Here is a 13,373-nt window from a genome sequence, read left to right as displayed (position 1 = left end):
CCAAGTCAGTGCCAACCCTGTTCCACTTCAATCTACTGCTGAATAAAATATGGTATTATTTAAAAATTATTATTGATTTTATTATTGATTTGTCTGTAACTATTAAGACATTACCACAAAAGCTGTTTGTGTAATTTGTATTTCAGAAAGTAATGCTGACATTTTTAGGTCCTTTAAAACTTAAAAATATGTGGGATAAACAAAACACAAACACATGACACAGCTACAATCCCATATTATTAATGAATAAATACCTTTTATTGTCGTACAGTTCAGCTGTATTTTACACTAACACACAGTATGAATTTCTGGACAGTTGTGACACTGATGGTGGTTTCACGTGTGGCTGGTCTCATCTTCAGCATCTGTATCATGTGGCAGAGCAATCTGGGCCTCAGGGAGGTTGTTGCACTGCAGATAGCAGAAAACCACCTGCACCTATAACACACATACACACACAGTAATAGTCGTAAAGAAAGTATCATTTACACTACTGATAAATATGCGCACAGTTAGTTGTAAAGGAACTTCTAGTAATACTACTAATAAAACTGCAGTAAAGTCCAGTGCATTACAAAATACATATTTACTGATCATTTCATTCCAATTTGAGATTACCAATTTTTAAAATGATATATTTGCTTTAAAACATATTATTTGAACTTATTATATCTAATAGTTAATGCATTGAGGACATGTTACTGGGTATAGTAAAGATTCCTGCTAAATCAACGTAACCCATCATATGCATCACATGTAACTCATTATCTACAAGATCATGTTTTCTGTATTTATATGAAAGTGTGTGGTTTTTAATAAGTTGCGGGAGTTTCTATTTTACCGGTTGGATATTTTATAAGCATATTTGGAACAGCATTTACATTTTAATATTCAACTAATTTAGAATTTCAGAACTCAGGGAATAATAATGCATCAACAGAACTGTCTTTTTTCTCTAGATCAGTTTTGTAATGAATTCAATTCAAGTAAAAGCAATACCAGAGAGGATCAAATGAGGAAAAAATCCTCATCCTCATTTCTAGTAATTATATCACTCTTATTTATGTTACATTAGAAGTTGAAAGACCAGCACTGGATGCACAGTACATTTCTAAATCATCATATATAAAAAAGTTAAATGGGAGCATAACACACACCCAACCCACATTTAACTGTACTGGCAGATTTGAAAGACGAATTCTATATTTTTTTGGCAACATCTGACAAGGACTTTGATTCTCTCTGAATCTAGGAACCCTTCTTTAGTACTCTTGGGGTACACTTTAGTTTTTCTTGATATATTCTACAAACAGAACAACAGTTGCGAAACCAAACATGATACATTTCATCTCAATATTCAGCACCGCTTTTCACTGCATCATGCTCACCTGCACTACCACCTCCTGGGAGATGTCCACAACAAAGGCGTCATGCCCTAGTCCAGCCACAGGGGGGCGTAAGAGGCTGGGACCGAATACTGTAGCCAGGTTCAGCAGAGACATCTTGTTGATGTGCTGCTTCTCAGATATTCTGAGGAAAAGCATTGAAAAGAAACAACATTTTTATTGCATCAGTTTTATTACTGTGTGTGTGTGCGTGTGTGTATGTGATGAGTAGTGTGGTGCGTTTCAGACCGTCTAAGGTGATGCATAAGGTAGAAGAAGGTGTGGCGGTTTGGATCAGGACAATTCTGTAGCAGGGACAGCATGGAGACCAGCCGTGAGTTAAAGTCCTGGATGTCTACAGAAGAAACAGTTCACATGCCAAATTAATTCAGGTTGCCATTTATACTGTAGGTGTTTTGAGCTATTTTCATATGCACCATGTCACATTTGATGTCAAAACAAGCTGTAGTAGTTTTATTAACATTACTGGCCGGAAATTACCTATATAATTGCTTTTAAAAGTATAATTATGTTTTGTTGTGAGGTGTCCATCCTACCCAGCGTTCTGGCAAGACTCTGAAACAGCTCAGCGGGAATAAGAGGCTCAGGCAGCTCTCTGAAGTAGAGTTTGAGAACACCAGAGACAGCATTCACCTCTGCACTTCTTAGCCTGGTTACTGCTTCACGTAGATCTGAACATGGCAGAGGGGTTAGGATTATAATTAGTACGACTGCATTTTGCATACATGCTTCCTTCCCCAAAAATGCCTCGCTCTAGTGTGAAAATGTAAGAGCACCAGCTCATAATAATAATGATTTTTTTTTAAAGTGGTACTACAGCTAAGTTTGCTTGCATACCATCAGAAACTATTCAACATAAAGGCTGAACTTAAGTAACTCTAAAATGTTTCTAGTTAAAAAATTACATTTTCGCGCATTTTTAATTAAAGACATGGTAGAAAATCAAGCTGAAAGCATTTTAGTGATAATGCAGTGAAATATTAATAAAACAGTGTCATAAATAGTGTCATAAATAAGTGTACTCAGGACAGACGATGTAAAGCCACATGTAAATATATGAAGAGAACACCGTTAGTTATCTCATTGCAATCTCACTTGTCAAGGGGCGAGATATTAGGCGGCAACAGTTCTAAAGATTGTGTGTTGACAATGGTCAAATTGTGATGGATAGAAAACTGGATCAGAGTATCTTCAGGACAGCAGGTCTTGTTGGCTGTTTCCCATATGCAGTGGACAAAAGTGGACTGGACACCAGTGGGCACATGAGTCTGTCAACTGGCCTTTTGATCAATGGAAGGAGGTGACTTTTTTACTTTTACATCATGTGTACAGCCAGGTGTGTGTGTGTGTGTGTGTGTACTGGCACCAGATAGCACCAGAAGACATTGAAGAAAGATGGCATTCCTGGGCATGTCACTGTGACGGGTGACGTCCTATCTAAACACTGTTGCACACTAAGTTCACGGTTTTATATGAAATCATAGTAGCATCTTAATAGTGTTCACAAATAGTTTAAAAAACATAATATTCAAGGTGTAGACCTCAACGTCCAAATTCTGCAGACCTGCTGTTTCAGACAGCTGGAAGGTATGAAAAACTCTTATGTACCCTTGAACTAGCAGCACATGGCAACAGAAAACTGATGTCTGTTTTGTGTGTGTGTCCTTACTGCTGTTGAACGCAGCCTTGAGCATGGCGATTTCACTGGTGGTTCCTGAAATCCTGTAGATTCCCACCTCCTCCATCCCCCTCCTCTCCACCTCCTCCACGCAGCATCGCACCACATGAGGAACCAGCACTCCCTCCTGTCTGTTGGAGAATTGAAAGTATTGAGAAGAAAACTTTAAATGCAGCCTTGCCACACTTCCGCTTCTCATCTGGCAACGTTCACACAATACATACACCACCTCACTTCCTGAAAGTTATTTGTGCTAAATGGCACGGAAGGGAAATAAAAGTCTAGACGGAGGTTGTCTGAGAAAACGCCTAGCGGACAGGCAGGGACTTACTGCGCCACAGTTTCAATGGGGACACAGAAGACAGGCTGTTGTTGAGCTGGGGAGCCGGGAGGTTCAAGTGGGTGGGGACTGTACTTCAGGGACAGGGTCACCTCCACCTGGCCAAGCTGTAGAGTCTGTCTCCTCCATCGTTTATTCAGGGTCTTAGAGTCCAACTTAGGGACACAAGAATATGAAAAAAAAAGCATAAACTCGAAGACAAGTTTTAAATTTCTTCAGGATTCAGTACACATGCAGCAGGCAAAGAACAAAGTCTTTTTCTGTTGTTTTAGATCTGATTTTGAACTCCTGAGGAAACTTTCAATCTCAGCTGCAAAGAAATAGATACTAACACAATCTCTTTCATGAAAACAGCTGGAAATTACAGTCATAGGAAGAGGGGGAGTGGGCCAAGCTGTAAAACACAACAAGCTTAACAATGCTGTTTCTGTGTCCATATGAGCACCTGACAGTCGTTTTTGCTTTGCTTTGACACTTGATCTTGGTATTTGGTGCCGTTTGTGTATTCTGTGATGTACTTACTTTCCAGTCAACCTTTGTGATTGTAGAAAGCTTCATACCTTTAAAGTTGTTTTTCCCAGCACAGTATCATCTTGTCCGTCAGACTGGCTCACACAGAGCACCCTCATGTTCTGTGCCCCGTCCACCTGGAAAGACAGCTCCTGTTTTGAAACAGGGACAGTGTGATTAACGCTGACACCGAACACCAACACATACAGCAGAAAGCTACAAGAAGAGCATTCATGTCATCTTCTAAAGCCTTTCCATCCTGGCTATCAGCTGGATTAAGAGCACATTTTACTGCCAATGATCATGTTTAAAGCACGGACACACACACTGCAGACTTTTTAAATCCTCGGAGTTGGAGCAAAGCCTGACATCGTGTTGGATGCTGTCTAGACCTGCAGAAGTAATTTACCAGCGTGAACTGGCAGTTTCTGCATGCTGTGTCAAATCTACAGGACAATGTGAACATTGTTTAATGCCATGTGTTTGATTTATAATCTATAAGTTTTTCACGTTTAGGGTCAGAAACAGCATCTAATTTTGTTTAAAAGTCTAACCTGGTCCCAGTGAGGGCAGAGGCTGAGGACTGATGAGTGTGTCTGCGCCTGTTTGTCATAAAACTCGTAACCATCTACCTCCACACACACATACACACCTGCAAGACAAAAGAAACGAACAATTATAATTCATGGACGTCCTGACCAAACTTTGATCCCATCTATTTCTATTTTGGTTCACTTTTAATACTTTACTTTTAAAACAATTAAAAACATACTGGTTGGTTGCTGCAGACCGGAGGCAGAGTGAATTGCCACACTCAGCGTCCCACACAAGGACTCCTCGTCCTCTACTGGTGAAACACAGAGACGAAAATAGGCTGAAGCAAAGTGAAACTTAAGACAGAATATGTTAAACAGTTCTGTGAGCAGCAAAAAAAAAAAAAAAAAAGCGCAAGCCCTTCACAGGGGGCGTTTGTTGTCGGATACAGAAAGTGATTCTGTGGTGAGATAAAGAGGACAGAGAGAAACAGTGTTTGTACCAAAACTGGTGGTGCTGCTGCTGCTGCTGCTGCTGCTGGTGCTGCTATTGCTGCTGCTGCTGTGTAGTGGTGGCTGCTGGGTCATTCTCAGTTTCACACATGAGCTGGTCAAGGTGAGCAGGTCTGGAGGGACCGTTTCTATGTCTGACAAACAACACATGCCAAAAACAGGCCCCGATCAGCTCGCACAGCCACAGAGGTTATGCAGAGGAAAACAACACAATAAAGCCCGGTGAAAAATGCTGTGGTTTTTAAGCTCATTATTACAGAAATACAGTCTATGTATTGTTACCAAGTCGGGCTTCTAAAAATAATATTCATTAATAATAATAATCATTGGGTGAGAGGTGGGGTACACCCTGGACAGGTCTATCAGTCTATATCTGGGCCGACGCAGACAGACAACCATTGACACTCACTAGCAATTTTAGATTCACCAATTAACCTAGTAAGGCTGTCTTCAAATTGTGGAAGGAAACGGAAACCACTTTGCCACCTTGCTGCACCAGCTACAATTGATACATTAATTTTCACATTGTAGCTTTTTTCACGTCCGTCACGTCCGTCTAATGAAAAGTAACACGTTTACAAATCTTAGAGGCGGGTGTGGTTAAGTACCTATAAGCCTTAAAATGCCCGCATGTACAGAATTATGACTGGCTAAGCTGCTTATCTTTGCAAATCATTATTTTACACTGAATTTATATTTAATGTGTTATCCATTAAATGTCATCCAAAACATCAAACGTCAAATAAGCAAAAAAAAAACAAAAAAAAAAACAAGCTTTGTCTGTTGAGCTTGATTGACTGTGTCTCAGTACCAACATTGAGACATGTTTTTAGTAGATATTAGTGTTTAACGTTTGTTTAGTTGAGTGTAACTTTAATTGAATGCTGTTCAATAGCTTGGTGGTAAGATAAAGTAAGAAAGCCCCCTATTCTGCTGCTTCTTCAGAGTGCAGTGCCCACCAAATGAAATGTATTTGTTATGCAGAATGGCAGCACAAAAGACAGTTCTCAGGACACTTTAAAGATTCACCATTGTTGACAAAGCCACAGGAACTTCCTCAGTTCCAACGGCCTAAACTTACTGTCTGTGGTGAGCTTCAGAATTGCTTCTCTCCATTCTTCAAGTTCGTATAAAGAGGACAGGAGGAGAGTGTGACTCTGCAGGGAGAAAAAACTCATTACTGTTAAGAGTTCTTCCTATAATTATTGTGAAAATATTGTTTAGGATGTCTGTACCTTGCCACTTGGGCTGTGCAGCTCCAGCCTGTAAATAGGGGAGTGAGTGAGCAGCATCAGCTCCATCTGCTCCAGTTTCTTCCTGCTACGAGCTGCCATGGCTAGAACTCTGGAGACCTTCTTCACACACAAACACGCAACACATTTATCATATTTTTACTTGTCTATGAAACAACAAGGACTGGACATGCTCGTCTGTCTTTCACATACTGCTTGCTGCTTTAGCTGCTGCTGGAGGAGATACATCTTGGATCTAATGGTTTGTAAGCGCAGGAGTGTGTCAGAGGATCGTTCCTGATCTGCAGTCCAGCGTAGTTTTAGACCAGCAAGAGGAAGATACCAGCAGAACCTGTACTGGTCCTGCTTCCTGGGAAAAGCACATACACTTACTCAAAAAAGTACCTGATGGTAGTGTACTGTACCGTCTATTACTGAGGCTTGTTGCCGAGTCCCATTTCAGCATCATAATGATTATTAGTAAATGACCTGTCTCATCATCGCACATCGTGTTTCAAATGTGTTAACAGATGTCAAAATGGATGTCTATAAAATATTATTTACACAAAACTGCAAATACAGTGCACACATTTTTATGCAGCTAATGTTTAGGGTCAAGGTCCAGTTAGTGAGCTGCCTGTTTCAACTATTTATTGAGGCTTTATTGAGCCTACTGTAGCTAACACTGGCTGTAGACAAGCTGTTTAACCATTACTTTTATTACTAATGTATTTATTGTCTATTCCTTTTTTTTCTATATGAACTATTTATCAGTTGGGAGAGTTGCTAACTATTTTACACATTTGGAGTACAGTATGACTTTTAACTGCTTTGAACTTTAACTATGGAATTTTCTGTTTTCACTACTTCAAAGCTACTGTCAAAAGTTTTAACGAATACCCCTATGATAACTTTTCATGACAACACTCAATTGACAACAAGTGAGATACATGCATGCAGTATTGTTTCTGTGAGTTTCTCACTATGTAGACCACATTTACCACAGGACTGGGAGGTCTCTCTTCCGACACTCACCCTCGGGTCGCATGTTTGAATCTGGTGCACAGCAGCAGGTCGGTGTAAAGAAAAAGGTGACGCAAGCTGCGATCCAATTCACTGACATCCACAACAAAGCCATCACGCATCAGCTGGCGTCTCTGTAGCACATACACACACAAATAAACAGATATATATGTTTTTGCTTATCTATAACGTCAGGGGTGGGAGGGTACAGTGTGGGAGGACTGGTGCACACGTAAACATGGAATTAAAAACATATCCATGTACATCTCGGATAGATTTTGTACAGTACAAGCCTCACCATCCCGTGACTGAGCGTAACCTCCCGTTTGCTCTGTGAACTCTCATTGACACCAGCCAAGAAGCTGCGAGACAATCTCAGAGCTTCCTGTAAGGCTACGTAATCTTTATGCTCCGCTGGAGTAGTCTTCAGGAGGTCCTGTGAAATCACAGCCAGAAGTAGATCTCCAATTAGACTATTAAATGTTCAATTTGAAATCACAGAACCTGCCTTGGTTATAAGGTTAATGAATCTTTTCATATTTGCTTTACTCAATCTTGGTGAAAACCGTAATGTTGAAAGTGAAAAGATGCAAATGAAACCAAGAACACTGGGAGGAAACAGAGCTGAGAAAGGAAATACAGTAGGTGAAACACAAAGAGCAAATCAGGATTGAAGCCAGAGTTAAAATAACAAAAATTATTAAATTAATTATCACAGGTTTTCTCACCAGCAGAATTAGTGTGGTCTTGGTGACTCTGTCCAAAGGTTTGTACAGCAGAGCTGTGAGGAGACACACAGCCATCAGACTATAAACAGCTCATAAAAAACAAAAACATATATATATTTGTATGCACACACACAAGTGTAGAATATGTACCTTCAAATGTGTATTTGGTCCGAGCTTTTTCTGCTCCATTGTTTGACATCATGCTCTGAAAAGGCAGCGAAGTTTATAAGGATAATCTCATTACAGGAGGTGAGTATTCATACTGTATATTGACTTTGTTCTTGTGGATGTAGAGAAATTTTGTAGTACCTCTGCCAGAGTTCGGAAGCGAGGGTCTGACTGTGTGCACTTGCGAACAACTTGAACAGCGTCCTCATAGTTTTGAATGAAACCACCATACAGACCAATCTGGTTCACCTGTACCATCGAAATAACACGACACTGGTCAGGAAATACAAGCTGCCTTGCAATATACACAGCTGGGTCACACAACGAAAAGGCACTAAAACTTGACATGACACAGAATGACATAATTTCCTATGACTGGGTCGGAGCCATTTTCTGGAAGGCACATAATGTGGAGGGAGCCTAAAGTTAGGCAGTTTGACAAAATTGTGACTAATATTTTCAGTAATTTCTGGAACTGAGTTTCGTTCAGTGGTGCTAAATGTTAATAGCACCTGTGCTTTGCTGAGCTAACGAGTACATATCAAGAATCTGTTATGAGTCAGATGAAAACTGGGTACAGTGTCTGTCGCCTAACAGAGCATTACAATCAAAGTGACAAAGAAGTTCTGCACTTATATAGCACTAGCTTATCAGTACCAAAAGTTACAGTCACTTCTCATTTTTAGGTTCTCACTGGGGTGTGTCAGGCAAAAATGAGTTGCCCCTGTTGGCTGGCTACTGTCAACTCAGATGCTCATGGCAGGAAAACCACATGTGGAACAAACACCCTTAATGGTGGCTGCAGCAGCACTGTGCAGCCACATCGCTTCACTTTGGAGCCATTGTTAAAGCATAGTGTATAAATGCAGCTCATGACCCGTGACAAACAGAGAACATCACATATGTCCCAATAAATGAAGGCACTAAAATATGAAAAGATTTGGATTATAATATTTTAAAGGCTTTTTCTTTGTCAAACAACACCATCAAGAGGTTTGTGCCAACAAAAAAAAAAAAAAATGACATTTTCCAGGTAGAGGGGTGTACAGTATGTGTGAAGACAAATGTCTGCATTATCCGGACTTCATCCTTCAGAGCCCCTAGTACAACTAAGGGTTGTTACTTCATTTGTAGTAATTTAGTGGCTTTTTAGTGTTTCTTTTGGATTATTTTGTCACCATATGTCTGTTTTGTATATCCTTTACCTCCATCAGTTGGTAAATGCAGTTGTCCACAGACCACAGGGTCAGTGGTTCGATCCCTGCTCCTGGCTACATGTCAAACTGTACTTGGCCAAGACACTGAACCTTGCATGGCAGCCACTGCCATTGGTGTGTGAGTGTGAGTGTGTGTGTGAATGTTTTGTAAAACGCTTTGGATAAAAGCGCTATATAGGCAACTATTTACCATATGGTCATTTTGCAGCTTTTAAATTACTTTCAGTACATAAAGAAGCTCTGGCCCAGGGGCTGCCAGACCTCTTGGACATGTGTAAAAAGAGCTAAAATGACCCTTCAAACAGTAATGCACAATAAGAATACCATCCGGGGACTTACCATTTTCAAAAAGAGGTCCCCCACTGTCAGTTCATGGCCCGCCTGGGTTATATCTTTTTCCTCACCCAGATCTGTCTGGCAGTGAGCACTCAGCCGGGCCTTCAGACCCGAGTAGAAACTTTGGTGCAAGTCTCGGAGCTCAGGGACCTGGTAGAAAACAGTCTGGAGCTGTCGACTGGACAGAACTGGCTGGGAGGTCCCTGCTGATGCCCACAAAGCCTTCATGGGCTAGAAAAAAACAAAACAAAAAAAGGAGAAGTCAAATTAATGACTTCTACAAACAGAATGCAAAGGTCAATGTAGGTGAAAAGAACATTCATTAAAACAGGCGTGAAGTGAGAAACACAAAATGTGTGAAGCGTCAACGTGTGTTTAAGCAGCACTATTGCACAGACATTAGAATCAAACCTATGCCATAAACACTACAAGCATTATACTGCATGTTTTAATTTTCAAAAATTACACAGACAAAACACAACACTCCCACTTTTAACATCGACTTTATGATTCACATTGCATATCCAAGTGTCTTTTTTGTTTAGATGAGTCACATTGGTTGTAAATGAGGCATGATGGGTTCCAGTTGCTATTAATAGCACCGAAAAGAGAAAGCACCCAGTCGCTCACTTCCAGTATGTTATTTTATCAAAACTGAAATGTGAGGCCATCTGTCCAACAGCCAAAGCTTGGTCAAAGTTAGATTCAAAGCACAGTAATTCTACATCAGAATGGCTGAATGGTTTTTGAATGGGTTAGTCAAAGTCCAGACCTCAAGCCAAATGAAATGCTGTGGTGGGACCTTAAGACAACTGTGCTTCAGCGAGTGCACAAAAGCCTCAATGAAGTGTTGCAGTGTTGTAAAGAAGAACAGACCAAAATCCTACCACAATGATGTGAATGACTGATAAAGTGACACAAAAAAACATTACTTCAGGTTATTGCTGCTAAAAGTGGATCAGTTGAATCATGTAGGATTCTCTGCATTGCCCATGTTTTTTTTTTCTTTTTGGCTGAATTTTTTTAAAAATAACAACACAGTAAAATAAAAAATGCTCTGTGTTGTTCATTCAACGTTGTATTTGTGTAATAGTGGGACCTGCTATGATCACATGAATTTATTCTGGTTACACAAACAAACATTAATTTATAGGACGGGGTACTAACTTCTCCACATGACTGTATGCAGCCACATCATGCAAATGTTTTATTTGGCTGGGGACGAGTCCCAGCAGACTACTTTAATTCAATTTTTTAAAAAGTAGCACAGTGTTTTTTTTTTTTACATTGTGTTTTGCATGGATTTACAAAATAAGATGCTTACGGATTTCTGTTTCCCCTTGCTTTAAGTTTGTATGCTAACCGTTGACTGTAGCTTGAAACAGCTACAAGTGAGTGATGTCATTGCTTTGAGAAAAAACATGGAAACGCATCTCTAATGGAAGAAAAAAATCCATTGACATGTATATTTTTAAAAATAAGGAAGAGGAACAACGAAAAGAGTTTATGACACAATTGTCTAAAAAAACACGCATATGACACAACAAACCAAACACTAAAATGATCACCTGCTTTATAATAGAAAAGCTGCAAGAAAATAAGTGACCTGTTGTTGCTTCTCCTTTAGGTACATCAATAAAAATTTAGTCAGCATGTAGTGAGAAAGGTGGCAAACGTTAAACAGAAAAGGGGAAGTTATTCATAATTATATCAGCAGGGGTTTTCTAGTTTTGCAGTAATCAATGGGTCACAGCTTAGCCTCACAATTTTGATACTTCAATAACAAAGAGGAAGTTTGTGCTCATAATACACAAATACACAAGTATGAACTCTTTCCGCATGCTGTTTTTATACTTAGATACTTTATTGATCCCCATGGGGAAACTGTAGTTGAACTGCTGCACATGCACAACGGTGCTACTACTGGGCTTTCAGTGTCTTATCCAACAATAGTTTGACATTTGACCAGGAGGAACTGGGAATCGAACCACCATCAAAGAATGTTTTCCCGACTGAGCCACACCTCTTTACCCAAAGACTTTGAGGCCCCAGTGGGATACTACAAGAAGTGAAAATGTCCTGCATGTACGATACCATGAGCAATGTCTCCAGCTCCCTGAGGTAGACCTCCTCACTCTCCAGCATGCCTTTCAGGACCACAAGCCTCTTCTCCAACAGTTCCTCAGGGGTGAACAACGTCTGAACAACATCAAAACACAACACAGGTCAGTCTCACAATCAGTGACGGTGCAACGGGTGCAGCGGTCATCAACATGAAATGACTGGACCAAATAAAATTTTTAATTGCAGCATCCTATTATAATAGCATCCTATACAATAACATTCTGTATATTCCTTTGCTAATTACACTGAGCCAACATTATTTCATGTAGACGTGGTTTTGTCCTTTATTGCTTTGTGGTAATGTTACATTGTAAAAGGACTTCAGGGAAGAAGTCAGTCTCACTTTTCATCATCGGACAACAAACTTTCTATTTGTCTACAACCCTGGTTGATGGTCAACTATGTGCAAAACCATTCTCGCTGCTATAACATGTTGAATACAATATGTGATCCGTGTTGTCAGCATGTTATAGTAGCAGGTTGATATTTAACTCTGAGCATCACTGCACCTACAGCCTCACTGAGCAGCTACGTACAGCGAACACTGGCTTCTCTATAATGTGTCCACACTGAAGTTTAGTTTCATATAATTAGGTGTAATAACTTAAAAAAAATACACCCATACATCCTCCTTCACACTCATGTGCTCCACCTAGCTAGACAATAAAAATAAGTCAGACACTACGACATGATTTGCACAGTGACGAGAATATTTGTGATGTGCAGGAAACTCACAGGCGTGTCAGGTAAGTCTATGGTGTCGCCTGGTAGAGGAGAGAGAAAACAGGACCCCCCCTCCTCCTGGAACACATCCTCCTCCAAGACATCCGCCTCTGCCTCCACTACAACTTGCAAATGCACAAAATAAGTAGTATGTTGAAATAAAAGCTTCCTATATTTGCTTCCTTAATAAACGTGTAAACATTAGCGTTGTTCACAAATAACAAAAAGAATAAGAAGAAACTGCAAAATTCTATAAGAGATTACAAACAATATTTTTTATATAACTACACTTTTCAGACAGGATCATCTAACGCTGAACTAACTATACGGGGCTGAGTTGTCCTCGGAAATAATATTTAATGAGTAATAAATTAACCTTTTGACAAAATTCCCTCACCTGGTATTTGTTGCAACTCCAAATATTCCACAGCGTCCTGGTAGATATCCATCAGAGCTCGGAGGTCTTCTACTCACAGTGCAGCCTGAGCTCCGGAGGCGCAGCATGTGAACGCACTCAGCTGGTGACAGAAAGCTTCCTCTTTCTGTTAAGGATGGACAAAAGAGGAAAATACAACTTCCTGCCTGTGTGGAACTTGTTGAAACGGATGAGAAGTGGCACCTTTAATCCAATCCCCCAGTTGCACTTCTCTTCCTGTAAATGTGTCCGTTTCAATGTGCCGAATACTTTTTATATTCAAACGTTCACTACTTCATCGTTTTCTGAAATTGTGTGCATTTTCTTCAACTTTAAATAGCTCCCATTTTGCTATTCAGGCCTAAATTATGACAATCTCTTATATTTTACAAATATCAGTTTAAATGGTTTTTTGTTTTTTTCTACC

At 40.0% G+C, this 13,373-nt stretch overlaps 1 protein-coding gene across 3 annotated transcripts; it reads right to left on the bottom strand.

The window, feature by feature from the left end:
- Positions 1-236: 236 nt before the first annotated feature.
- On the bottom strand, positions 237-13,086 carry si:dkey-33c9.6 (active breakpoint cluster region-related protein). Of its 3 annotated transcripts, none has more exons than XM_067524313.1 (22): positions 12,929-13,086; positions 12,544-12,650; positions 11,779-11,883; positions 9,688-9,915; positions 8,273-8,380; positions 8,114-8,168; positions 7,964-8,016; positions 7,534-7,671; positions 7,248-7,369; positions 6,426-6,582; positions 6,216-6,335; positions 6,062-6,137; positions 4,971-5,114; positions 4,707-4,781; positions 4,489-4,586; positions 3,985-4,086; positions 3,416-3,579; positions 3,076-3,215; positions 1,943-2,077; positions 1,635-1,740; positions 1,389-1,530; positions 237-438 (listed from the first exon to the last, which is right to left on the bottom strand). In XM_067524313.1, exons 1-22 carry the CDS (start codon positions 12,978-12,980, stop codon positions 337-339), a joined length of 2,529 nt encoding a protein of 842 aa, XP_067380414.1. In that variant the 5' UTR covers positions 12,981-13,086; the 3' UTR covers positions 237-336. The 3 variants fall into 3 exon arrangements, with proteins under 3 accessions (XP_067380414.1, XP_067380411.1, XP_067380412.1); XM_067524310.1 differs by having other exon boundaries at positions 12,544-12,656; positions 12,929-13,085; XM_067524311.1 differs by having other exon boundaries at positions 4,707-4,778; positions 12,544-12,656; positions 12,929-13,085.
- Positions 13,087-13,373: the final 287 nt, after the last annotated feature.

Source organism: Channa argus, chromosome 12 (assembly GCF_033026475.1).
Source record: "Channa argus isolate prfri chromosome 12, Channa argus male v1.0, whole genome shotgun sequence".
In the NCBI taxonomy this organism is placed as follows: Eukaryota; Metazoa; Chordata; class Actinopteri; order Anabantiformes; family Channidae; genus Channa; species Channa argus.
The sequence above is the reverse complement of the archived record's forward strand: the minus strand, read 5'-3'. Positions and strand labels throughout refer to the sequence as shown.

What these genes read in the sequence shown, in the direction of transcription:
- si:dkey-33c9.6 (XM_067524310.1), bottom strand. Translation starts at nt 12,980, where the DNA reads ATGGATATCTACCAGGACGCTGTGGAATATTTGGAGTTGCAACAAATA. An exon ending in TGGGAAAAACAACTTTAAAG is followed by an intron (nt 3,580 to 3,984) that starts GTATGAAGCTTT and finishes TGTGTCCCTAAG; the next exon opens with TTGGACTCTAAGACCCTGAA. An exon ending in CAAGGCTGCGTTCAACAGCA is followed by an intron (nt 2,078 to 3,075) that starts GTAAGGACACAC and finishes TGCCATGTTCAG; the next exon opens with ATCTACGTGAAGCAGTAACC.